At 53.8% G+C, this 27,185-nt stretch overlaps 2 protein-coding genes and 1 long non-coding RNA gene across 4 annotated transcripts in view; 1 reads left to right on the forward strand and 2 right to left on the reverse strand.

Annotated features, from left to right (window-relative positions):
- RHOC (ras homolog family member C) overlaps window positions 1–2,572 on the reverse strand; it is a 5,937-nt gene extending 3,365 nt beyond the window's left edge. The window contains exon 1 of the mRNA XM_077916123.1: window positions 2,464–2,572. The gene's annotated coding sequence lies outside the window, so the exon portion shown is untranslated. The remainder of the gene's footprint in view (window positions 1–2,463) is intronic.
- Window positions 2,573–4,914: 2,342 nt separating this feature from the next.
- On the reverse strand, window positions 4,915–10,417 carry PPM1J (protein phosphatase, Mg2+/Mn2+ dependent 1J). The gene is made up of 10 exons (XM_077916125.1): window positions 10,044–10,417; window positions 8,664–8,778; window positions 7,908–8,195; window positions 7,506–7,618; window positions 6,861–6,945; window positions 6,172–6,290; window positions 5,906–5,969; window positions 5,646–5,753; window positions 5,377–5,528; window positions 4,915–5,232 (listed from the first exon to the last, which is right to left on the reverse strand). Exons 1-10 carry the CDS (start codon window positions 10,379–10,381, stop codon window positions 5,085–5,087), a joined length of 1,530 nt encoding a protein of 509 aa, XP_077772251.1. The 5' UTR covers window positions 10,382–10,417; the 3' UTR covers window positions 4,915–5,084.
- A 95-nt stretch (window positions 10,418–10,512) lies between these two features.
- Window positions 10,513–20,046, forward strand: LOC144324786 (uncharacterized). 2 transcript variants are annotated; one of them, XR_013390208.1, is made up of 5 exons: window positions 10,513–10,853; window positions 11,209–11,333; window positions 11,615–12,704; window positions 15,834–15,892; window positions 19,670–20,046. It is a non-coding gene; the product is annotated as an uncharacterized LOC144324786 (long non-coding RNA). The 2 variants fall into 2 exon arrangements; XR_013390207.1 differs by having other exon boundaries at window positions 10,514–10,853; window positions 11,619–12,704.
- The last annotated feature ends 7,139 nt before the right edge of the window (window positions 20,047–27,185 follow it).

The raw sequence follows: 27,185 nt of genomic DNA on the forward strand, positions 1-27,185 counted from the left end.
ATTCTGACAAACGGGAAACAAACCTAGGTGAGGTTAGGACTCGTGTCAAAAAAAAAAAAAAAAAAAAGGACTCGTGTGTCAGAGCTGGGGGGGCGGGGGCACACTGGAAGCCAGGCTCCATGACTCTAGGGTCTGTCACCTTTTCTACGGATCACCTCAGAGATGGGAAAGAGAGCCGAGGGAGGGGAAACCCAGGGAGGGCAGTGGCAGCAGCCAGCCAGCCTCCCCGGCCCACCCCACCCCATCCCAGTCCCCAAAGCTAGCCCCAGTCGCACAAAGGAGGCTCAGTCCCCGCGGTGCCCACAGCCCACATTTGGGCAGCCTGCCCTCCTCTCCCCATCCTCCTGGGCCCTGGCGGCAACACTGGGTCACTCAGCCCCAGGCAGGGGACAATGACCATACTGTGGGAGCAACACATCCACCATGGGCCGAGTGACACAATAATCTACTAGGGAATCACCTCCACCCACTCCTGGAACAGCCCCTTCCTCCCCTCTGTCTAGCTCACCCCAAGGCCCTGCCCACCCCTCCCTGTGACTCAGGGCGAGGAGTCAGTTTGCCGAGGTTTCCGTAGGGTCCCAGCCCCAGCACAGCCGAGCGAGCACCAAGCCTCCGCAGCCTCCCAGCCTCCTAGCCCCGGATCTGAGCCTCACTTCCTCCCTCCCTGGGGACAGAAGCTGCTCTCCAGCCAGCTGAGGCTCCCCCAGGTCTGCGGCCTCTGAGGAAGAGAGGGCGGACTTGGAGCCGGGAGGCGGCGAGGCCGTAGGGAAGAAGGAGGGGGCCAGAGGCGGAGCTGGGAGGAGCTCCCAAAACTGAGCAGAAAAGGGCCAGTCCCCACACCAACCAGGCAGCCAGCAGTTAAGGGAGAAAGGGATGGTAACCTGATCTCTGCCCCAAACCGGGCTTTTTCTCTCGGACCCACATCCTGTCAAACTGGGCTGAGCTCCTGGACTCCTCAGACCACCACCACCCCACAGCCCTGGCTTGTCTGCCTTTGAGGAAAGCAAGGAGTCTGAGCCCAAAGCTAGTTCTCTCCAACAGTGGGATCCTGGGTGGCCTCCCTCCACACACACACACACACACACACACACACACACACACACACATACAAGTGGGATGAGAGGAAGTGGATGAGTCAGAGAGAATTTATAGGAATTCAGAGGATACCGCCACACTGTCCCCACCACAAAGGGGCTCTCCCCTAGTACCCCAAAAGATAGGCAAGGCACTCACTGTGCCAGCAGGTCCCCTCCAAAGATGGAAACCACCTTCAAAAAGGGAGTTCTCCCTGGAAATTCTGCCCAAGTGATTAACTCCCCCGTACCCAGTCCCGCTAGTTCCATTGGCCCAGCTGGGCGAAAACAGGCTGGGGGCACCTGGGATGGGCAGTGCTGATGAAGGGCAGTCACGTCCACAGTGAGAACCGGTTGCTTAGATGTGAGCAGGCCACTCACTGCCTCCCTGCAGCAGGGCATTTAGGTGGTACCAGATGGTGGGAGGCACAGAGGCCAGAATTCAGGGGCAAGGGCATGCATTAAGTGATCTGGAGCCCCCAGCTCAATCCAAAGACTTTCCCTTCACGCTCTCATTGGGCAAGAAAAGCAGCTGGCTAGGCCAAGCCAGGCCAGGCCAGTAGGCCCAAGGCCAACCTGGCAAGGAAAACAGCTCCCTGTGAAAGGCAGCCCCACAGGAACTGCCCTACTGACCCTCAGAGGGGCAACAGAACCCAACACAGAGGCTGGGATGCAGCCCACCAGCTCCTGGGCCTTCCCTAGGACAAGACGAACCACCCTCTCCCCTCAATCCTGCTCCAAATTTCCAGATGCCTGAGGGTGGGCTGCAGCCTGCAGACCAGCCCTGAGGGCTGGCGAAGAAATCAGATACCACGTCGACTTTCAAGCCAGAAGTGAGGGCAGGACTCAGCGCCGGGTCCTCCGGCCCAAGCCCCGTAGGGCTCCGGGAGTGCCAGGGAGGGAGGGGTCTGGGAGAGAGGAGGTCCTCTTCCGGAGGAGCTGCGCCTCCGGCCTCCCCGGCTCCCGGCTCCCGCCCCAGGACCGCTCGGGCGCCGTCTAGGGGGGCGACCAGACCTCGGCGAGCGGCGGCCGCCCCGGGGTCACACCGCGCCCCGTGCCCGGATTCCCTCCTCCGTCCGGATGCGCGCCGCGACCCACACCGCAGCCCGGGGGCCGGGGCGTCGGGCCGGGGGCTCCGTCGCCGAGACCGGAGCCGCCTCCTGGCTTCTCGCCCGGCGGGGCGGGTTCCGGGAAGCCGGGAAGGGGAGGCCGGAGGCCCCGCGGGGCAGTGGCCGGGCCAAAGCCCCCTCCCCGCCGCGCGCCCGCCCGAGCCGCGGCCGAGCGGACGGAGGCGACGGTGCCCTCCGCGGACGAGTTCCCGGGACGCCCCGCCACCCCGAGCCCCGCCACCCCGAGCCCCGCCACCCCGAGCCCCGGCCCGGCCCGGTACCTTCCGCTCCGCCGCCTCCAGCTGCGCGGCCAGGGCCAGAGGCTGAGACTGACCCGGGGAGGGGGCCCGCCCTCCTCCAGCGCCGGCGGGGAGGGGAGGGGGGGAGGGAGGGAGGGAGGGGCGAGGCGGGCCCCGCAGGGGGCGGGGCCGCGGGGCGGGGGCGGGGCCTCGGGCGGGGGCGGGGCTTCGGGGCGGGGCCGGGGCCTCGGGGGCGGGGCCGCGGGCGGGGGCGGGGCCGCGGGGGCGGGGCGGGCCTTGGCTCCGGCTGCGCACGGCCCGGCCTGGGGCCGCCGCGGTCCTCCCGGGCTGCGGGGCCGGGGTCGTGGGGGCCGCGCGGCCGCTGACGGAGTGGGCGGGCCCCGAGGGGCCTCGGCTTCCGCCCCGCCTTGCAGCCCGCGGGGGAGTCGGTCTTGGGGAAAGTTGCGGGGCGCTGCGGGGCGGGGCGGGGGGAGGGCCGCTGCTGCCCCCCCGTGGCCGAGCGGCGCCCGCGCCCACCCCCGGGGCCCCGCCCACCCGGGACGGCCGCCCTCCGCTCGGGAAGTCCTGCGGGGTCGGTTCCGTCCAACATCACGCCCCGCCCCTGGGACTTTTCGGATCCTCTGAGACCCAGGCCACAATCCCCCTCCTTCCCCGCGCTCGGCATTTCCTCGGGTCGGTGACTGTGCACCCCGAAAGGGCACTCCTGGAAGCCTTTCCTGGTCTCAGCCGGGAAGCCACCTTCCGTCTCCCGGGCGCTGCCTCTGTGCCGCTGGGGACCCAGCCGGTCCGACACGTCGCGCTGGGCCCTCATCTCCGTGCCTGTCTACACTTTCCCCGTTCAGGTGGCTGAGGAGGATGAGGATGAGGATGAGGAAGCCTACCAGGATGTTACTAGTTTGTGACCTGTTGGCTACATAGCTCAGCCCTCTTACTACTCATCACGGATCTTTGGGTTAAGCATATCCATCTCCTTTTGCTTGTAAGGATACTGAGGCTCAGACAAGTGGCTTGCCCAAATTTTTGCGATCTGTATGAGACAAGTGAGAGTTCAGTCAGGGCCATCTGGCTCTGGAGCTGGTGCTTTCTCCCTGCTTGTCCTCTACACCCTTCCCACCTGTCCATCCCCACTGCCTGGCACACTGTGTGGCACATCTCACCGTTTTTCAAGAAATATTCTCTGAATGAACGAATGTCAGAAGTCATGTAGCCTTAAAAGCTCTGAAGTGCAGACCACACTTTTTATATAAACGAGTAAGCCGAGGTCCAGAGAAGTTGGGTCCCCAAGCCTCTTCAGGTGCTCAAAAAACATGCACTGAGTGTGGACTGGGAGCTACGAGCTCAGTTCAGATGGATTTCTGTCCTCAAAGACCCTACAGTCCAAATTCAAAAACCAACTTGAAGATAGCAAGTTACGGAACCCTCATTACATGCAACTGACTCTACATGCATGCATAAGCTACTTTAGTCCTTAAAACAACTGTATGACGTAGCACTGTTACCTCCATTCTGCTGAGAAGCAAATTGAGGCTTGGAGGGGTTGCAGAGCTAGTGGACCTGGACAGCAGGGCTCTACCATACCCATTCCTGATGTAGACAGTTACGTTACAGGAGGCGGTGGCTATACAGGGGGCATGCGTGGGCTGTGGGATACCCAGGCCCGAAGGACAAGTGAAGTTTTCCAGATAAGGTGATGTGTAGATGTTAAATGGGTTGGAGGCACAATAGGCCCAAAGAGTTATGGAACCCCTGGGAGGGTGGGGTTGGGGCTGAAAGATGGGGCTGGAAGAGGACGCAGTGGCCCAATCATGAATATCCTTGTATGCCACACTCAAGAGTTGAGTGTTGATTTTGGTCAAGGTGCAGTAGGGAGCCACTGAAATGTTCTCTCAAGGGAATAACCAACTCAGATCCACACTGTAAAAAAGGTCATATTCGGGGATACGGGGTTGTGACCTGGAGACAAGAGTTCGGAGACTAATGTCGTAGTAATAGTAGGGGTGGGGACAGGTGGACAAGTATCAAATATATTTTGTAATATAGAGTCAACAGCACATAGGGACTGATTCACTTGCTGAGTAAGAGGCAGAAGTCAAAGGTGAGCAACTGCAAGCTTTCTACCTTGGGCTGACAAGCTGGGGCCCACTGATGTGGTGAACCAGGAGGCTCAGGTTTGTAGGGAAGTGATGGACTCCGAAGTATGTTGAGTTGAAGTGTCCATGGGATGTCTAGGAGATGTTCAGGAGACAACTAGGACCTGTGGGCCAAAAGCTCAGGATCTGGGCTGGAAATACCAACTTGGAGAACGCCAGCAGGTGTATGAAGCCACAGAAGCGGTTGAGAGTGCACTGAGTGGGACGAGGGTGGAGAGAAGGAAGGAACCTGGGAGCACTACATTTTTAGGGCTGCTCTGGTATGCCTTCCACCCTCTGAAAGAGCCTTTTGGTTTCTAATCAGAGTAAATCAAGACACACATTTTTATTCATCCGGTTTATTTGCCACTAGCTATAATTTTGGATCTAACTGATATCCCTTCTTCAGTTAAGTTGCCACTAAAGGTCAGGGGGACAACTGCAGAGTTTGGGTTGGCAGACAGTAGGCATGGAGAGGCTAGGATGGTGGTGGGAGGGTCGGGGCTGAGCGCCTCAGGAGTAACTGCCTGGCCCTCCCAGGGGGATGACGAAGACCGAGATGTCATCCCCGGAACCCAGCTTGTTGTTGGGAAGACGCCAGCCACGGTCCCGGGGGGTGCCCCGGGCCCCCAGAACCAGAGCTTGGGCCAGAGCTGTGTACCTGCCAGGAGCACACATGCACGTTCATGTACCAACATGTATATGGGAAGATCAATACACAGGCCCTCATGTGGGCCCCCAAACATTGCTTCCCTTTGCCCCTACCTTCCCCACTGTCATCCCCCCATGGCCATGCAACCCTTACCTGCTGGGGTCATTGGGCTCATAGGCCGACAGCACCCTGTCCACAGTGGCAGCTACCTCACAGTCACTGGTGACATCCCACAGCCCATCGGTGCCCAGGACTAGCACATCATCTGGGCAGTGCTCGTACTGTGTCAGGTCATACACTCGCACCTGGTGGGGAGCAGAGAGTGGAGAAGGAGCCTGGGGACAAAGGGACCCTGGGAGAAAGCCAGCCTGGGGCCACCAGAGGAGGGAAGGGATGGTTGAGGAAGCCCCCCTACGGCTCACCTCAGGGAAGCAGGAGAGGAAGGGCTTGATGGGTAGAGTGGAGCTGCAGACTTTGAGGTTGTGGTCTCCCAAGCCCCGGGTCACCCCAATGGTGGCCATCACTCGAGCCTGAAGGGAAGGAGTGTGGGTGCTGCCCCGGCCCTCTCCCAGGCTCTGAAGCTGTGGACCCTCCCACCCCAACCCTCGGATAGAACATCCACCTCCCTAGACAAGTTGTGGTGGGTCCTCCTGCCCTCTCCCTCCTCTACCATGGAGTTTACCTTTTTGCCCTCCCCACAGACCAGAGGAAACCTGAGATCTTCCAGCTCGATCTTTTTGTAGGCCCTGGGGGAAGGGGGGAGTAGAGGAGGAATCACCCAGGCATCCAAAGGCCCTCTCCCTGAGGACCTATGCTCCTCACACATGCCCCTAAAGAGGAACACATCCCCCCAACCCCCAGTCTGGCCCAGTCTCCAGCTTCCTGTGGCTGGTAAGGGCCTGGCTGTGTTGCCATGGGAACGGGCCCCAGCTCAGAGGGAAGTGTTACCAGCCAGTCATGTTCTGGTCCCTGTACAGCATCCTCTGCCCCAGCTCCTTGGGCTGAATTCTCCGGGGAAACTCCAGGTGGGTGAACTCACCGCCTAGCAGCTCCGGTTTCAGGAAGCCCTGGGGTTGGGGGTGGCCAGACAGAGCAGAGGGCCGCGGGCATCAGGCTCCTGGCATGGCCTGGCCTAGAGACCGCATGAACTGCAGCAGGACCGCAAATGAGGGGCAGTGCCCTGCACTGTTCTCATGCTAATAAGGTACCGGAACTCATCCAACCTCATGGCCGCCCTTAGGGAAGGGGCTGTGGATGTGAATTAGCAAAACATCTGAAGGCCAGACAATCAGCAAAGGACTCGGACCAGGATTCAACCCCAGACAGCGCAGCTCGGGAGTCAGCCCTGCACGGCACTGAACCACGCTACCCCTCAGAGGCCTTTGCTACTTCCCTTCTCCACCTCTAACTCCACTTCCTTCCTTAGCTGGGGCCATGGTGGGAGCACCGGAGAGGGGCGCACACTCCTTCTTGCTCTGCAGTCCACTGGCCTGGCTGGGCCATCATGTGGAGAGCAGAGCAGCCTTTCCAGTGAGCGGCCAGTAAGGAGCTGTGTGTGTGGAGGTGGGGACATAGGCTAAAGGGAACCACCAAGAGTCGATGAAGAATGGGCCTTGGGGGGGGTAGTGCCTACTTACAAGCAGCTGAAGGCGCTGGCGCTCAGTCTCCGGGGTGAACTCCTGGGACATTGGAATGATTTCACCATTCCGGACAATGATGGCTCTGCCCAGAGGAAGAAAACGTTTGGGCTGGGCTCTCCTCAGACTCCTTGTGGAGAATTCCAGAAAGACCAGGCCTTCCCCATTAAGACTCTATCTTGGGGGTCCTCACTCAGACCTTGGGCTTTCTCATTCAAACCCTCATCTTGCCTCTCTGCCGTGGCTATTTCAGGCCCTTCCTTGTGTCTGTGACCCCTCCTGACACCCTCCCTCTGTCCAGTTTTTTATTTTTTTATTTTTTTTATTTTTATTTTTTATTTTTTTTTATTTTTTTTTTTTAGATTTTATTTATTTATTCAATGTACAATGATAGTCACACAGAGAGAGAGAGGCAGAGACACAGGCAGAGGGAGAAGCAGGCTCCATGCACCGGGAGCCCGACGTGGGATTCGATCCCGGGTCTCCAGGATCGCACCCCGGGCCAAAGGCAGGCGCCAAACCGCTGCGCCACCCAGGGATCCCCAGTTTTTTATTTTTTGACACCCACCACCTCATTCTCTTCTCCTCCCCCATCTCAGAGAGTGTAACCCCCTGTAGGCATTCTCATACACCTCCTCCCCATACCTGCTGTCACCTGCATTGGCCACATACACCTTGCCTAGCAAGTAGACCACTACCAGTGCACAGCAGCCCCCCTCTGCTTGGTGGCCACGCCGCTCCTTGGCCATCTGCTCATCCTGCATGTGAGGAAGGGTCAAAGGGGGGGGGGGAGTGGGGAAGAGGTTTTAGGCACACAACCTCCACCCCCATCTGCAGAAGTAAACTTGCCCAGCCAAGCCACACTGGAGGAGAGGAAGGAAGACATGAATCTGACTCCCCCTTCCTTCCCCTGGGAACCAATCTCTGCTCAGGCCCTCAAAGATGTGGGTTCTCAGGGCCCCTTAGGCCACTTGATTCCCATACAGAGTTGACCAGAGTATCTGCCTAGGAGGCCCTTGCTCCGGAGAGTCACCCACTCTCACTCACCATGAACTGGAAGGCATTCTCAATGGCCCCCACTACCAGACTCTCATGGGTCACTTCCTTCTGTGAAGACCAGCAGGACTGGGGACCAACCAAGTGAGAAGAATCAGAGGAACCTGGGGCTCCTGGGGTAGATGGGAGGCAGAGGGGAGGTGGCGAGGGGTCCTGGAGTATCTCTACCAGGTCCTTTAGCTGCTCCTGGATGTGGCGATGCAGGAGCTTGGAGGCCATTTCAGCAGCTCCGCCCCCTGCATGCCCATCAAACAGGCCCCAGTAGTAGAAGCAGAGTCCCTGGTGGAGGAAAAGTGGGAGATGAATGAGGGAGTATGTGTGTATGTATGCGAGTGTGTGTTTTATGTAAGGAGAAAAGCAAGACTGGGCAACCATATAAACATCAGAGAGGAGGTCAGAGTTTGATATGAAAGGTGAATCAGATTTATTCACTCATTTATCAAGGGCCTATTATGAGTCAGAAAGTAAAGCATCAAAAACGCCAAGCTCCAAGGATAAAAGATACAAAAATCAACATTGGCAGTTAATTAAGTCATCCATAAATACGGGACTACCTAAGTTCTAAGTGGCAAACTGAACAAATTTTATACTGACAGTCTAAGTGGTCAATGCCATTTCCATGCCAGAAGTAGAAAGCCAGCGAGTTAGGAGTTAGGTTGGCTGTCTTCGTTTTCAAACTGAATGCCTACAATAGGGGGAATCGGTGTCCCCAGTCTCCGGAGGCTAGGGGAAGGGGTAGGGGCTTACCTGACCTCGGCTTGGCTCCCTAGGTGCCCCTGAAACACTCCTCCGACCTTCCACATACACCACTTCACAACAGGCCTGGTCCTCATTGTGCCGGCTTTTGCCAGCGTTGATGACCCTGCCAGGCCAGAGTGACCACATCAGGTTGGACACCAGACCAGGTCCTGGAATAACCCTCACCTTAGACACACACACCCTCTCTAGCCCGCCAGCCAAACTGAGAAAGGTCACAGCCACCTGGGATCCAGGCCAGGAAGAGGTGGAGAAGGGAGGCAGTCCAAGGCACAAGGAGTAACGTCTGGGTGTCCGGCCCCACCACCTCACAGGAAGGCCCACGGTGGCAGGTGCCTGCCTCCACTCCCCCATCCCTGGCAAAGGGTGCTCCCCCGGGCTGCTGGGGAAGGAGCTGGCTGGACAGGGACCTTGGAAGGTCTCCCTGCCCTGCTTGCCAAGATCCCACATCCCACCCTGAAGCCTGCTAATCAACTTTTCTAGTGCCTGGTCATGGCGCCCCACCCTCATGGGCACACACACCCACCTTTATCTTAAAATCATCCAGTGAAAGTTTCTGCTGCTTTGGCAGTGAGGAAGTGCTCCAGCCCATATAGGGAAACAGGAATTGAAATAGGGTAGGGGTGGAAGCCCACCCGGACTGCGCAGGAGCCGCATAACCACCAACTCTCCCCGAATAGCTCAAGGAGCTGGTGGTGGGGCCTCGGGTCTACTGGCCGCCACTCAGCGACCTCAGCGCCCCCGACTCCCTCAGTGCTCTGCTCTCCCAGTAGAGACATTAACCCCGTGGCCAGGCTGGGAGCCAGCCGGCTGCTCCCGCCGCTGCGGCCGGGGGTCCGCGCCGTGGCCCGGCCAGGGCAAGGCCCGCCCGCCGAGGGACATTCAAAAGGGGACCCGTCTGCTTCCCCGGGCGGCCCCCTCCCCCGCCCCCGGGGAAGCCGGAGGCCGCCTGGTGTCGCGGGCTATTTCTGGGTGTGGAGGGGGAGGGGAACGGTACGAGGGACAGAAACTGGGGCGCTAGGGTCGGGAAGCCCAGGAGCGAGTCTTTGCAGCCTCCACCTCCTCTATTAGAAGCGCACCCCCCTCCACGGGGCCCTCCGCCCTCCGGTCTCTGGAAGGGAACTGGGTCCGGGGGCGGCGCTGGGGAGGGTCAAGGAGCTGGAAGGTCCTCAGGAAAACCGCGCCGAGCGAGAAGGGGCTGGGAGGGGGTGCGGCCCGAAGCCCGGAGGATAGCGGAGGTCCCGGGAGAAGGGAGCTCCCCGCGCCGCGCGCCGCCAGGGGCACGCGTCCCGGCGCCGGGGATGCCCAGCCGGGGAAGAGGCTGGGGGCTGGGGGTCCCATCCTGCCTACGGTGTTCCCGGGGGCGCTCACTCGGCGTAGCCCGTGCTCCAGGGCAGGCGACGGCCGGTGTCCGGGGGGCTTTGCACAGCCCGGCCAGCGTGGTCGTCGGCGCGTCGCAGCCCCCCTGGGCTCAGCTGCAGAAAGGTCGGTCGGGAGAAGCTCGCTCGAGCCTCTGCTGTCTTCGCCGGCGCCGCGCTCCCGCTCCCGCTCCCGCTCCCCGCCCTCGCCGGAGGGCTCCTGGGCGCTTCTGGAGGCGCGGCGGACGGCGCGGAGCGCGCGCTGGGCAGGTCTGGGGACTTGGGGCGCGGAGGCGGGGCGCCCCCGGAGCTCACCAGGTGCGCCACGGCCGAGCGCACCCGCTGGAGCATGCTGCCGCCCCGCCCCGCCCTCGGCCGTGGCCCCGCCCCGAGGACGGCCCCGCCCCCTGGGGAGCGCGGTGGGCGGCGCTCGCTGCCGCGGGCTCCCCCCGGCCATTGGCTCCGGGAAGGCAGGGCGGGGCCCGGCGAAACTTCCTCCCGCTCGGGGCCGCCCCCGGCCCCGCCCCTCGGGCTCCCCGCCGGCGGCGTCCCGGCTCCCACTCGGCTCCGCCTTAGCCTCTTTGGGGAAGTGGGGTCCGCTGTGGCGGGAAGGGGATGGAGGCCAGGACTCCTATTTCGGCCGCGGAGGAGACGACACATCAGCTGGAACTTCCCCTTTGTGACGGGGCAGATGCTTGTAGCGGCGGCCTGCCCGGAGGGTGATGGAGCTGTTGACCTCAAAGCGAAAGCAGTGGCTTCCGCGACCGCTGGGTGTGAAGCCCCCGGTGTGACCCCACCTCTGGCTGGGGCTGCTGCAGTGAGGGTGAGCGTGAAGGCGAGCGGGCAGGCGCTGGGTGTGTCGCGCGGCCGCTGACCCCGCGGGCTGGAGCCGACCGTCCGCAATCAGAGCTGGGGGGTTCCCCGGGCTCCCGACGGCGCTGGGCCCCTGACGGCCACCTCCAGGCCTGCGAGGGCGGTTGCCGCCGACTCCACCTTCCTTCTCAGCACCCAAGTGCCCCCCACCTTTAGACCTCCTCTGACCACAGCAACGACTTACCGGATAGTGGGGCCGCTACAAAGCACTTGCCATATAGTGGACCATTTTATATCAAACAGCAGCCCTTCAAGCTGGGTTTTATTAGGTTCTTTTCACCCATCACGCGTCTGTCATTTTACAGGACTTGCCTCAAGAGGTCGCACAGTCGATGAGAGACTCACATCTGTGCCAGTCCCCGGACGCCCGAACTCGGTTGTGATGAACAAAGCTGATTTGTCGGGATCGTGGAGAAAGGGTTAAAGGGAGGTGAATGGGGCAGCCCGGGTGGCTCAGCGGTTTAGCACCGCCTTCAGCCCAGGGCCTGATCCTGGAGATCCGGGATCGAGTCCCACATCAGGCTCCCTGCATGGAGCCTGCTTCTCCCTCTGCCTGTGTCTCTGCTTCTCTCTCTCTCATTCTGTGTCTCTCATAAATAAATAAGTAAAATCTTAAAAAAAAAAAAGGGGAGGTGAATGGCAGAGAGAGGCCTGGGGGTGGGGGTGGGGGTGGGGTTCTACTTCTTCCACCTTTCTCCTCCTCCTCTTCAGGCAGAGGCTGAACAAAGACCTGTAGGGCACCGCCAGGGGGAGGCAGAGACCAGACTAAGCGCCTGCGTGTAAGGGAAACGTGGTCCTTACTGAATGCCCAAGAGCCCTGATGAGAGAATTGATCAGTAGATCTCCAGAGACATCTCCTACCCCATGCACTGTCCAAATACAGACAAGGCCCTGTGGCCTTAAAGCAAGTCGGGGTAGCCCTCAAGAATCACTGGCATGGAGTCCATGGTCGGGACTCTGTCTCTGGGCTCTGTGGGCAGAATGCTTCCTGAACATAACCCTTTTGTTCCTGAGCTAAAGTATGCCCACAGAAGGGGTAGCTTTCCTAGCAGTTTCCAAATAAAAATCTCATAATGGTGGGACACCTGGGCGGCTCAGCAGTTCAGTGTCTGCCTTTGGCTCAGGATGTGATGCGGGGTCCTGCATGGGGCTCCCTGCGGGAAGTCTGCTTCTCCCTCTGCCTGTGTCTCTGCCTCTTTCTCTGTGTCTCTCATGAATAAACAAATAAAATCTTTAAAAAAAAATCTCATAATGGTCATTCGGGTCTTTAAATTTGCTGTAATTATACCTACACTCTCGGCAGAGACAGCCAGAAAAATAGAAGTAACAAGAAAAGTAAAATCAGACGCAAATCATGTAGAGTGGCAAAGGCAAATGGAAGTAAAGAACATGCTGCTGCTATGGGTATTTCTTTCTTATTTGTGAAAAACTGGAATCAGCTTTCAGATAAATGGCATAAACAACAGCAGCAAGCAAAGACTGATGAAAAAATATAACATCCTGGCTATTATTATTCAGTGTTTCTGGGGCAGTTGGCTTGCCACTTCTCTGTGTCACCTTGCTCCTTAATACTTGCTCTTCACAGCACCCACCATGGTGTGGCTGCAAATAAGCCACAGAACCAGGACATAGAGAACCCTAGATCCAGCACCAGGTGGCCAGGGGGAATGTCATTGGTGCCCTTGAGCTCCGGAACATTGCCCCCCTACCTAAATCCTAAGGCTCTCCTGTCTCTGAACATCATACCTCTGATTCCTGGCATCATCACACCTCCTCCATCCCCTGACTGCTCCAGAATCTGGTAAGAAAATCATCACTTTACTTATCCCTGAGGTAGCAGAAAGTGGGAAGGAAAAGGGGGTGTGGTAGGAAGTCAGACTTGGGAGATAGTCTTCTCTGCTGAGAACTGAGACTGCTCTGTGCCTGACCCTGACAGGGGTGTGTGTGGCCTTAGCCAGGGAGGGGTCAGAACAGACCCCTTTAACCTAGGCCACATTCAGTGGCTCAGAGTTCAGAAGCAGGCTTTTCACCCTTACCTCTACCCACCCCACTTCTCCAATCCCAAAGCCCTCTTAACTAAGAGGAATGTCCTTCCTCCTGAGAGACAAATTCACAGGCCATCTCTCTCTCCCATTTTTCTAATGCTTCCACTTCCAAAATCTTACCCTGTAAAAATTATAAAATTGCAATTATATTGCAACTCATATAATGAAGATACTGGGTCTCAAGTTTGGTTCTCAGGTTGGGTGGGTTCATAGCCATCATCCACAGGGACCAGTCATCAGCCTATCGGGGGTCCTCCTGCCTGCTTTGGCCTTTACCCTCATACTTCCTCTAGTCCTTCCTGCCCCTGGTGACACTACTCCTAGGGCAGAGATTCTTTGCTCTTTCCTCCTGGATTTTAACATTTTCACATCTAGAAGTGAATCTAGAAGTGCATTGTCTGATATAATTTTGTATGATGATGGGAATGTTCTATGTCTTTTCAATACAGTAGTCCCTAGCTCCGTGTGACTATTGAGGAGCATTAGAAATGTGGCAAGTGCAAATACGAAACAACCTTTAGATTTTAATTTAATTGATTAATTTTTTTGAAAGATTGTATTTATTTATTTGAGAGAGCACAGGAGCAGAGGGAGAGAGAGTAGCAGACCCCCTTTACAGAGAGGCAACCTGACGCCAGGCTCCATCCCAGGACTCCCAGGACCCTGGGATCATGACATGAGCCACCCCAGATTTTATTTATTTATTTATTTATTTATTTATTTATTTATTTATTTATTTATTTATTTTTTCCAGATTTTATTTAATTTATGTTTAAATAACCACATACGATTAGTGGCTATCCTACTGGATAGTGCAATTCTAGAATCTTCAAGACTCAAAACCCCTTGGGGTCTTGGTCATTCCCCCTCACACACAAGCCCGCTCCCACCCTGGAAGCCACGAGACGGGGAGTTTTGTTGTTGTTGTTTAAGATTTATTATTTATTTATTTATTTATTTATTTATTTATTTATTTATTTATGAGAGAGAGAGAGAGAGAGGCAGAGACAGAGGAGGAGGGGGATGCAGGCTCCAAGCCAGGAGCCTGTCGATTCCGGGACTCCAGGATCGTGCCCTGGGCCAAAGGCAGGCGCTAAACCGCTGAGCCACCAGGGATCCCCGAGACGGGGAGTTTTGAGAGGGATGTCTTTGGGTTACCCCGGCCCGCACCAGGGAGAGGTTCACCCGGACGGGACCGCGGACAGCGCGGCGGGACAGGGGGGGACGCGGGAGGGGCGAGGCGGGGAGGCGCGGCGGGGGGACCGTGGGGGCGCGGAGGGGCGGGTCCCCGCGCTCTTCTTGCCTCGGCCGCCAGGGGCCGCTGCGCGGGTCTGTGCCCGCCCGCCCTGCAGAGCGCTGGGCGCGGAGCCGGGAGCGGTCCGGGAGGGGGCGGCCGCGCGGGGCCGGCGGACGGGGGAGCGCGGGGAGCGGGGGCGCGGGGAGCGGGGAGCGGGGGCGCGGGCGGCCCGGAGGCGGCGGCGGCTGCGCGCTCTGGGCTGCGGGCGGGAGCCTCGGGGGGACCCCGCTGAGCCTTGCGGAGCTGGCGGGGCGGGCCCGGAAGGGACCGTGATGCGGGTTTGGCCAAGGCCCGGGGCTCAGGGACGCCGCACCTCGGCGAGGGCCCCGGGGCTCCTGGCGCGACAGCACCCGAGCCCGCCGCTCCCGCCTGAGGCCCGCCCGTCGGAGTCTCTGCGCCGGACTCAGGCCCGTGGGCACCGCCGGGCGGGATGGAGCCCGGGGCTCCGGGCTCTGGCTGGGAGCGGAGCGGGCCGCGGGGGGCCGAGCGGAGGCCGGCGGACGTCAAGTCCTAGCGGTGCGCGTCCTCAGCTCCACGCCGCGCGCTGGCTGCGACCCGGCCTCCCCGTTCCTTGCATCTGGGGTCGGGGAAAACAGGCTGGGAAACTGAGGCAGGAGTGTGGAAACCCAGAACAAGCCTCAGAAGCTTCCGTCTCCCCCTTATCCCTGAGGGAGGGAATAGCATTCCAGAGAACTCAGCCCAAAAGCACATCCCCCGTCTTTTGGGTCTCCTCGGGGTTCCTGGGAGAGTTGGGTTGGAGGATGCGGCAACTCAGGAAAGCGATGCGGATTGCCTGGGAGAAGACAAAGCTGTATGTGACATGATCAGAATGAAGGTTCCTGAAGGAGACAGGGCTCTCCTCCGAGATGCGTACTTGGAAAAGAGACCCATTCAGAAGGCCTGGAAGGTCCTGCTGCTGAAACACATCTGTCTCTAGGGTATTGGCACCACTTCCTCCATAGGTCCCTCAGGGCCCCATCGTCCTTCCTACCTAGTCATCTCCGCCTCCCCGTGGAGGCCGAGGGAGGGGAGGTTGTAGAGAGAAATGGAGAGGCTTGTGGGCTGGGGCTCCTGGGGCTAGAGCCTGGGAGGCACCCCATTCTAACCCTCTGGATTGGAAATGGAGGTGAGGGCGGTCGAGTTAACCCAGAGCTGCCCTCGAGTCCAGGATGCAGGTGCAGTGGGGAGAGGAGGTGGAGGCAAAAGAATTCAAGACCTCCAGGTATTTTCCAGGGGCTTCTTGGAGCAGTAGTGTGTCAGATCCTGCTCAGGAGCCTTCCCAGGCCTTCGGCTCCCTCCCAAGGCCAGAGAAATGACAGCAGTTGATCCTAGACACCTCCCTACCATGGGGACAGGTGAACCCCCAGGCTCCTCTTCTCAGACTAGCTGCCCCGAGCGGTCCTGGAGTCTGAGGATCCCTGCGAATTCCCAAGGCAGAGGAGAGACATTGCCCTGGGGCCCTGAATCTTGAGGAGTAGCTTTAGAATTGGGCTCTACTTCAGTGCCACTGCTCGTCCTCACCTCCTGCACAGCTATGGGCTCCCTCTGTCCCTTGCAAAGCCCCCAAAAATCTTTCCTACTTGTTTAGGTGGAGTGAGTCTGAGGCCTGTGGATGAATGGATCAGGAGCTGAAAGATCCCCAAAAAGGTGAGCCAGGAGACAGTTGAAGTGGGGGATGGTGGAAGGGTGATGGTGGTGACAGAGATCAAGCACTCTATCCTAGGTCCCGGCATTTGGTTTGGCCTTTGGAGTCCCCAGGACTGTTCTGACACCTGTGAGGCTCCAGCGATGTCCCAGGGGGCCAGCAGTGCAGCAGAGGGGTGGTCCAGACTTCTCTGCCCCGGCAGCCCCCTGCTGCTCTATGCCTCTGCTTCCCGGGGATCCCCTCCATTTCTGGCTCTAGCTCTGGAGATAAATGGGAAGCCCGGCCCATCAAGGATAGGGGAAGAGAAAAGAGGAGAAGCCAAAGTGGTGCAGCAGGAATAGGACAGGCTTCTGGGCTCTAGGCTCGGCCACCCACGTGCTGCCTGGCCTGGTGCAGTCATCTGACTTCTATTAGCCCTGGTGTCATTTCTTCTTTTTTAAATTTAAATTTGTTGAATTCCCGCACTCTCCCCCCCCCCCCCCGCCCCCATAAAAAAGCAATAGGGAGAAAGATAAGTCTTCCTTCTACCTCCATCTCTCAGCCAACCAGTTCTCCTTAGTGGCAATCAGCATTACTAGGTTTCTTTGGTACATTTTCCAGAGCTAGCTTATGCATATTTAAGCAACATATATAATCCCTCCCTTTTATGCATTTTATAGGCATCATCCTGCACTTTGGTTCCCCTCACCCCACGGTGAATTATCGTTGAGATCACTGTATGCCTCAGTACATAAAGTGTTTCCTCATTCTGTTTTACAGCTGCCTGGATGTAGCTGCATTCGTACAGATGCTCCACAAATGTATTTAGCCAGACCTGTACTGATGCTTGTTTAGGTTGTGTCCAGGCTTTTAGAGTATCAGTTTGCTCATCTGTCAAAGAGGTACAAGTAATCCTACTTTGTAGGACAGTTGTGAAGGCTGCAAGAGCATATACATGAAGTACCTGGGGTCAAATGCTGAAAAAAAATGGGAGTCAAGCCGTACTGTTCCTCCTGTGGCACAGCCCTCCCAGGGACCATGTCTGGTCCATCTGTCAAGACCTGTCCCCACAAAGCTGTCCATACTTTTCCCAGCTGGACACTCTCCCTGCACCCTTTCCTACGACAGCAATTGTATACGGAGTGTGTGCCAGGCTAAGAGCGGCCTAGGGGTGAGGTGTGCATCCTGCAGGAGCTGAGAAGCTCCTGCTCAGAGGTGACCAGGCTGTGTGCTTCTGTCCACAGGATGCATGAGAGGACCTCTCAGAACAGGTGCTTTACTTGGCCTGGCTGTGGACCCTCCTCGCCTCAGCTTCCTTGCAGCCGCCAACTCCCACAGGTCTGGGGGGTGGCAGAGTGTGTGGCAGGGTTTCTCGGGATCCCCAAGACATGGGCACCACTGCACCCTATTCATTCCATAGCGGGCAGATCTTCAAGGCAGAGTAAATGCAGATTCTAGGGTGCCTGCCTCCTCTTTTTCTTTTTTCTTTTAAAGATTTTATTTATTTATTTGAGATAGAGTGTAAGAGAAAGCACAAGCAGGGGAGAGGGACAGAGGGCAAGGGAGAGGCGGATCCCCCGCTGAGTGGGGAGCCTGATGATGATGCTGGGCTCAATCCCAGGACATGGAGATCACGACCTGAACCGCAGGCAGCAGCGGCTTAACCCGCTGAACCACCCAGGCATCCCCACCTGCTCTGTTTTTCATCCAGGAAAATCTGCTGTGATTTTCCTCCTGGGATGGCTAAAGCTTGTGTAAGCAGATAATCCATGTAAGTGCCCAGGGCCCTTACCCTGACCCCGAGGAAGCCAGAGGAAGTGAGGGCTGGTGGAGAACCCTACCTTTCTTCTGCCCAAAGGCCAGGCTCTGCCAAAGACGGATGACCATGGCCTCACTGGGAGAGAGGACAGACAGGGATGTGGAAGGAGCAGGACGGTTTCACGTGTGTTTCCTCCTCCCCTGCAGCTGCAACTCTCTGAAACACCCTTGCCCTTGGCTGGGAGAGGTCCTGCCAATAAGCAGGGCAGGTAGGAGGGAGCAGGGTTGCGGTCCTGGGCCGGGCCTCTGATCTTGTCCGGCCTCCTCAGTCCTTGTGAAGCAGGACACCTGTGAGGTGATCACCACTCATCGCTGCTGCAACCAGAACCAGGTTGAGGAGCACTCCCAGACTGTCAGATGCCCCTGCTTTTCTGGCCAGGTGGCTGGCACCACGCGGGCAAAGCCGTCCTGCGTGGATGGTGAGCGTGAGTGAGAGTCGGGGACCCAGTGGGGAAGGCCCTGTCACAGGGCTAAGGCCTATCTAACACCGCACTATCTGCTCCGGATGTGATCTCCTACCATCCCAGGGCTTTCGTGGTCAGTCTCATGCTGGGTGAGCTCTTCGGGGAGGACAGTGGATGGGGGCATCCCCACTTCACGGAGAAGGAGAGGCCCTGTTCCACGCCTGCCCTCCCCCTTGTCGGCATTCCATGCCCAGCGCTCCACAGATGCACCCCATCACTCACACCCACCCTCCCAGACTCGCCATCAGATGTGACCTCTTCACCTGTCTCCCCAGGCCTCTCACACACACCTTCCTCTCCTTCTCCTAGGGCCTTGACAGAGACACACACTGTCACTCACACACACCCCACCCCCGCCCCAGATCCCGCCCATGCTCCCAAGCTTGAACTCACATGGCAGGGCTATCACTTGTGCTCACACGTGTGCCTGCTTCACACTCCTGTGTGGACCCCTGTGCGCTCGCTCTCCTACACCGAGTGGGTATGGTGAAGGCTGTGCCTCTCTGCTAGTGTGTGGCGGCTCAGCCCCAGGGTTCCTTGGAGGCCTTCCCCTGCCTTCATCCTGTGCTGTCTTTGGTGACATGTATGGGTCAGTGGGATTGATCCTGGTATGGTGTGTGCCCCCACATCAGCCGAGGACTGCCTTCCCGGGCAGCCCCAAATGCGGGAAAACAGGGACACGCAGGGCTCAGAGCCAGCGATGTGCAAGCGTGCACTTCCTTCTGCACGGACTTGCCACCCTTGGCCGCATGCTGCCCTCACCACCTGCTGCTCCCACAGTCTTATCATCCTGCAGAAGTGGTGGTGTCACATGGAGCCCTGCCTGCCAGGGGAAGACTGTAAGATGCTCCCAGATCTGTCAGGATGGAGCTGCAGCAGTGGACACAGAGTAAAAACCACCAAGGTATTCAGCAATGACCACCTCCTCCCGCCCCACTCTTCCCCCTTCACGTGGGGTGGAACCCGGAGGGCCCAGGAGACCCGTGTCCCAGGGTGACATCCGTGAGCTCTGTGGGCACACCCTCTGGACAGTCTTGACTAGGGGCTGGAGGTAGGGCGTCGGGGTTTGGGAAGGAGAGAAGTAAAGATGAAAAGGAGGGATTGAGAAAACTCATTCAGAAGAACATCAAAATATCAAAGCATAGCACAAAATAATTAGAAGAAATTGGATGCCACACCCAAAACAGTTGATATTTTTGTCCTTTGTGGAGGAGATTGAATGTAGCCCCCCATCGACATTTGGAAGACCTGTGAAGCCAGTTTTGATGGCTTCTGGCTTCTTTAGATTCTAGCGTGAGGGTCTGCAAAAAGGCCCAGGGGCTGAATCTGGCCCACTGACTGTTTTTGCAAATAAAGTTTTATTGGAACGTAACTGTACTCATTTGTTATTATCTATGCTACTTCCCTGCTGAGACAACAGCTGAGTCATTGCAAAGAGACCATATAGCCCACAAGGCCTAAAACATTTACCAGCAGACCTAGTGTTTGGAAAATGATAACTCTATGCTGTATTTCTAGGTTTGGGATTTCTTGGAGGCTGTGCCTGTGTCCCCTTTAATCCTTTCCAGTGCCACTGGTGAGACCTAACCACCAAGGAGATGAAGACATAAAGACTAAGAGGCCAAGAAAAAGACTTGAAGAAGAAGAATGCTTAATATGTTCTCACACCCCAGATTAGCTCAGTTCATATTTTCTAAGTTCATGGAACTCCTACTTTTAAGCACCAGGAAAGTGGGATGCCTGGGTGGCTCAGTTGGTTAAGCATCTGCCTTTGGCTCAGGTCATGATCCCAGGGTCCTGGGATGGGGCCTGGTGTCATCAAACTCCCTGCTCAGTGGGGAGTCTGCTCTCCCTCTCCCTCTGCCCCTCCTCCTCCCTCAGCTCATGCTCTCTCTCTCACTATCAAATAAATAAATAAAATATTTTTAAAAATAAACACAAGGAAAGTAACTGCGTGTGTACCTTTGAGTAAAGATGTAACTCTGTATACACATGTGCTCGTGTTTCTGTGCATCTGTGGATTTGAGTATCTCCATGCCCACAAACAAGGCAGATAGTCACAATGTATAAAAACTACATTAGCACAGAGACTGACTAATTAATACAGATGCCAGCCGGTACGTCAGGCCAGTTGGCTACACGTGGCTCAGCACACGACTGCACGCTCCCACTCCACTAGCTGTGGCTTAGATAGACTTTAGAACAGGATAGAGCCTATTTCTCTCTTCCCCCAGTGTGAACAGCTTAGCTGGTTCCCAACTTCCTTGGACTTGGGATTTGTCACTGAGTGTGGGTTGTGGATCTGGGTGTGTGCATGGGCACAGAAGCTACTGGGCTCCGATGGCTGCAAACATTCTATTAGGAATAAACATGTAGACATAATGCCTTACATGAGGGTACAAACTCCTTTTCAGTCTGGCTTAGGGAGAGAGGATTCCAACCATTTCAAAGGCCAGATTAATCCACATGTTTGGCAATCCACTATTACCTCTATTACTGAATATCTACCTGTGTCAAGCACAGCGCTAGGCTCTTTATATAGGTAATAGTATGTTAAATGGGACTTTTCCCAAAATTTGGGCAGAGGCCCCAAAGCTCAGGAAAATAAAGATAGATATCAACTATTCTTAACTACTCCCATATTCTAAATCAAGATGGTAGACTATTCTTGCAGATTGGTAAGTGGGGTGATCAATAGTTCGTTACTCACGTCCAGACTGTAGAAGAGAGTTCAAATAGAAAAACAGGTGGTAGTGAAGATCTGTCTGGAGAGGGCTGCCACTCCTCCTTCCCCCAGCCAAGGGGAAGGTCTAGGTGTTGATTCTTTCTTACTATACCCTCCTTAGCAGAATTGCAGAAAAGAATGCCAAGAGCTTGACTTGAATCAGTGGGACAGTGAGGTACAGAGGGACTCAGGCCTAAAAAATGATCTGAAGGCCAGTGGCTATGGTCAGCTTGCTGGCCTGGATAGTGAGCCCAGAGAACTCTCTTGGGAGCAAGCTGCACATCCAGAGTTTAGCGGAGCACAGATGTTTGTATATTTTCTAAGGGTCTATGCCTGACAAGGCTGCCTGGAAGGGAGTGGTGGCCCCAGCTAGCGAAAGACTGCCACAAGTCCTAGGACTGAGAGGGAGTCATTAGATGGCCAGTGGGAAGAGGTAGTGTCCATGTCAAGAGACTTGTAAGTGGGACACACCCAGCAACAGGGCATCTTCCAGGAAACCCATAACAATGTTCCAGAAGACAATGCCCAAATCCTGAGACAGAAAAAAAGACTTAGAGAAACTCATACACATAAAATAATTTGCTCACTATCAGGCAGCTAATACATGGTATGTGGTGGTTTGTACCGTGTTGATTTGAGTAAGCTGAAATTATATTTCCCAGAATTCTCTTCCATGCAGGGTTCTAGATTAGAGTTGTTGAAGTTAGAAGGCAGAGAAGGGCATCAGTAGCAAATATTCTCTGAAGATTACCATGGTTAGAGGTGCCAGCAGGTCCCAAACTACACTCATTTTCCCTCATTCCATAGCAAGCTTTTCTTTTTTTCAAAGTAGGCTCCATGCCCAGTGTGGGGCCCAAAGTGGGGCTTAAACTCATGACCCTGAGATCAAGGCCTGAGCTGAGATCAAGAGTTGAATGCTTAATAAAATGAGCCAGCCGGGTGACCCCACATCAAGTTTTTCTTAGCAAATCTCAGCCTTTCTGACCAATAGCAACTGCAGGCCAATCCCCAGATACAGAGGCAACAGCCTTCCATGTAAACTTCTCTACCAACTCTCTAGATCCTGTTCTAACTGGACATGCTTGATTTCAGAAAGTTGATTAGTAACTTTTCTCCGATCCTCTAACTTCTCCATTCAGCTGCATATTTCCCCAGTTTCTCCAAAAATATCTAAGGCCCTATTCCTCTAATAAATCTCTTATTACACAATACTGTTGCTGTTTCTCCTTTCCTGATTGAGCCCTGATCAACGCTATTAGTATAATAAAAAATCAATATCAATTTTATAGGTAGTAGAAGTGATTCCAGGGGAATAGAACTTTAAGGATAGGAATCTTGAGTTAATATGATCAGCTTTAAAGGCATTCATGACCCTATTGCTAAGGGCAAAGATGACACTGCTAGACTACGGCATGCAGTGGCAAGACAGGTACATTAATTATTATCTGAACTCACAGGGAATCAAATACCTACAGAAGGCAAAGCTCTGGCTGGTTCTGGGTGAGTAGTTGCTACCACTGAACAATGTAATGGAGATAAAGAACACAATAGGGTTAGTTGGTTGCTTCTGAGTGGACTCAAGAATGTGGAGAAAGAAAGCTATGAACTCAGTGCTTTCAAATTTCCAACTCAAGACATAGGTAAGGGATCAGGATTGTTCTGTGATTGCCTTAAAATAAACCTTTATTTCCTGTAGCTGCAGGGTTGGGATTTCTTATTTATTTATTTATTTATTTATTTATTTATTTATTTATTTCTGAAAACCAAACTCAAAGTAGCCAGGTGGCAGTCTCTACTTCCAATTTAATAGAATCATTTTTGTGTCCCTGGAGGAGACATTCTTATCTCGAGAACTAATACCTCTAAACCAGTAGTGCCCAAAGTTTTAGGAGTGAGAAGTAGCATTTTGCTAGTGAATCATTAGAGATAGGAAGAACCACTTCCACTTCCACTCCATATTGGTTCACTATCACATGCAATGAGGGCTACAGTGGTGGGAAATGTCAAGAAGAAGCCTCTGGAATGGCCTGCACCTACCAAAATGGTGAGCCCAAAGCAATATCATTCCTGGAGAGATTACAGAAATGAACACCACCATCAGAACTTGAACTATATAATAGTGGTGATTATCCTCTTCCAACTGGTCTGTTTGTCCTGTGCAGATTACAGATGGATTTGGGGGAATAACAGTGGATTATCATAAACTTAATCAGGCTGACTCAATTTCAGCTTCTACTCCAGACATGGTTTCACTATTGGAGCAAAGATATCCATTGTACCTGTTATTCAGCTATTGATCTGGCAAATGTTTTTTCTTTATATCTGTTAGTGAAGATAACCAGAAGCAATTTACTTTCAACTGGCAGGACCAATAGTACACCTTACTCTCCTTCCTTACTCAGGGTTTTGTCAACCTCATGGATGCCATCATCCTGGATGGGGCTGGTGAGTAGAAAGTAGCAGGTTCTTTAGATACTTTGGTAAGACAATGCATGCCAGATAGTGTGAGATAAATTCTACAGAAATTAGGGAGCTCGCCACCCTGGTAAATTTTCAAGGAGCCTGGTGATTGAAGACGTGTCAAAATATCCCTGCTCAGATGAAAGACAAGTTTCTGTCTTTGGCTTCTCCTACCAGTAAAGAAGAGGTACAATGCTTAGTGGATCTCTTTGGATTTCAAAAATATCATGTTCTTCCTTTGGTCTTGCTGCTCTTACTATTTGCCAGAAAAGTCAAAAGTCTACCAGTTTTGAGTAGGATCCAGAACAAGAGAAGGTTCTGCACAAAGGTATAGGCTGCTGTGCAAACTTATCTGCCCCTTGGGCCATACTAACTGTCACATTCAATGGTGCTTGAAGTGTCTGACACTGTATGTATCCACAGACACTGTATAGAGACTTCGGCAGCCTCTGAACTTAAATCAGAGTAAACCCTTAGGATTACAGATCAAACTATGCCATCTCTTCATATAACTATTTTCCTTTTGGAAGATAGCTTCCAGCAGTTATTGGACCCTACTGAAGACTGAATGTTTGACTGTGAATGTTACTATGACCTGAGCTACCCATAAATGTTACCTATAACCTGAGCTTTGGCCACAAAGCCATAAAGATAGCATTCACAGCAGTATTCCACTATCAGTGGAAGTGGTATGTAGACGTGATTGGACTTGAGGAAGTTGTGTGTGTGTGTTTTTTTAAGACTTATTTATTTATTTTAGAGAGAGAGCACACCCATGCATGAGCAGTAGGAGAAGCAGAGGGAGAGGAAAAGAATCTCAAGCAGACTCTCTGCTGAGCAGGGAGCCCCAAGTAGGGCTTGATCCCACGACTGAGATCATGCCCTGAGCTGAAATCAAGAGTTAGATGCTTAACCAACTGATCCACCCCGATGCCTTTGGACTTGAGCAAGTCTTCACAGCATTAAGAAGTTGCATGAACAAGGGCCTCAGATTTCCGTGGCTTCTATTCCTACTAAACTGCCTACTAAACCCTTACTTATGGTTCAGAAGAAGGTCTCTATGGCTAGTTGACTGAGGCACAAAAAAAAAGTCTGACCTGCTTTACTGATGGTTCTGCATGGTTTGAGTTGGTTCCGCATGGTTTGAATTATCTTGGGTACTATCTGAAGGCGAAAAACTGTACTACTACTGCCCCATTCAGAGAGGACCCTAAAGCCTTCCCAGTATGCAAAACTTTGAGTGGTATACATAGTTGCTCATTTTGCCTGGAAGGAGAGATGGCCAAGGGTAGAGATAGACACTAACAAAAGGGTGTGTGTGTGCTATGGCTAAAGGTTTGACTTTTAGTTCAGAGTATTAGGGGGACTGTATCAGGGAAATTGGTAATAAAGATGATGGGGGAGCGGTATGTGGTTGAATCTTCCTAAACTGACACAAAGTGTGAAGATATTCGTATCTTCTATGAATGTTCACCAGAGTGCAACCTCATTAGAGAGGATCGTAATAGTCAAGACATCAAGATGTCATATGCTTTCCCCACCCATTTTCTCCAGTCATCCTGGGCTCATGACCAAAGTGCATATGATGGCAAAGATAGAAGTTACGCATGGCTCTGCAACATAGGCTCCCATTCATAAAGTCTGATATGGCTACTGCCACTGCTGAGCACTCACCCTGCCAACGGCAGAGACCAGCACTGAACCCTCAATGTTGGCACCATTTTCCAGGGTGAGCATCCAGCTGCCTGGTGATAGGTTGATTATATTGAAACATTTCCATAATGGAAGGGGCAGTGCTTCTTCTCATAGTAGATATTTACTCTGGACATGGATTTTCCTTCCTTGTTCACATGCTTCTGCCAAAACACCATCTACAGACTTACAGAATATCTTATTTGTTGTCATGGTATTCCATTAAGTATAGCTTCTGACCAAGGAACTCATTTAACAGCAAGTGAAGTATGGTAACAGGCTCATGATAATAGAACTCACAGGTCTTACAATGTACCTGGTCACCTTGAACTGAATGGCTTGAAGGAACAGCAGAACAATATTTTGGATACTCAGTGACAACACAAGTTGAGTGCCAACACTGGGCAGGACAACGTCCTCCAGAATGCTGAATATTCCCCCAGTCAATGATCAATATATAGTGCTGTTTCTCCCATAGCTAGGATCATAGGCCTGAAAATCAAGGAGGTAAAATGGGAATGGCTCCTCTCATTATTACTCCTAGTGATCCACTAGGGAAATGTTTGCTTTCCGGACTCTCAACTTTGGGCTCTTCTGATTTTGAAAATAATTTGTCTGCCTAGGCTAAAATATGTTAAATATTAAATTATGTTACAGCCTTAAGTGACTGTATGAGGTGAAGTATTTGCTAAAAGCAAGAAAGAATATGGAAAGAATAATAGAGAAGGAAGTTAAAAACACTAGCTCTGACAAATTATAGCAATGAAAACTGATATTTACAAGTATTTCTTCTTTACATTAATAAGGATGTATTGATGTAAATATTAACCAATTATTTTCTTCTCTCTTCCCACTCATGAGTGTGACCAGGGCTATTTATGACCTGAAAGCAACCAGAAAAAGATACAGAAGTTGCCCAAGATTTCATCCAGAACCACAAAAATGAGTCCACAGTTGAGGTTAAAGGTGAAGGTATTATAAAGAATAAAAGTGTTTCCTACAGGGACACCTGGGTGGCTTTGGCTCAGGCCATGATCCTGGCGTCCTGGGATTGAGTTCTGCATCAGGCTCCCCGCAGGGAGCCTGCTTCTCCCTCTGCCCGTGTCTCTGCCTCTCTCTGTGTGTCTCTCATGAATAAATAAATACAATATTTTTTTTTAAAGTGTTTCCTACTCAGGGCACCTGAGTGGCTTGGTTGGTTAAACCTCCAGCTCTTCGTACCTGCCCAGGTTATGATCTGAAAGTTGTGAGATCAAGCCACATGTTGGGCTCACATGCTGGGTGTGGAACTGGGTGTGAAACTGAGCATGGAATCTGCTTGGGGTTCTCTTTCTCTCTGTCCCTCCCCCAAAAGTGTTTCCTGCTTGAGTTCTACTATGTCGTCTTAATTCAATAAACTGGTTTCACATACCTTGAATCAACTAATCTCCATGAGACCCTGTGAGGTCAGTGTCACTGACAGCCGTGTGCAGATGCAAAAGCTCAGAAAGGAAAAACATCCCAGGGCCTTCAAAATTGTCTCACTGGCGAGCTCAGGACCAGGAAGAAAGCACATACTAAGTGAGAATTGAGGCGCAGACGTTTTTTATGTGAATTGTTTCATCTAATCCTCACAACCTTCCATAAGGTGGGTATTACTATTCTGATTGTATAGACAAGGAATCTAAAACTCAGAGAGGTTAAGTAATTTGCCAAAGATCATGCAGGAACAAAAGGCCAAGTAGAGTTTGAACCCACATCTGCTAAGCTCTAAAGCTCATATTCTTTTTTAGATTTATTCCTTTATTTTAGAGAGAGAGTATGAGTGAGCAGGAGGAGGAACAGGGGGAGAAAATCTTCAAGCCGACTCCCTGCTGAGCAGGATCCCTCGACCCATGAGACCGCGACCTGAGCTGAAACAGAGAGTCAGTGGCTCAAAGGACTGAACCACCCAGGCGCCCTCTAAAGCTCATATTCTTCGGCACATGTGGGCTGTGTTCTGGTCATCTCTTCCAGGACTGATCTGCTCAGAGTCCAAATGCTTTACAGTTAATGCTTAGAAAAGACGAGGGGGGTTGAAGGATGAAATGGGTAATAAGCGTCATGATAGACATTTGTTTTCTGTGCTGTAGTAGAACCTATTTAGAAAAGAAATGAAAAGAAAAGAGAAAAGAAAAG

This window comes from Canis aureus, chromosome 12, assembly GCF_053574225.1.
Source record: "Canis aureus isolate CA01 chromosome 12, VMU_Caureus_v.1.0, whole genome shotgun sequence".
NCBI classification, from domain to species: domain Eukaryota; kingdom Metazoa; phylum Chordata; class Mammalia; order Carnivora; family Canidae; genus Canis; species Canis aureus.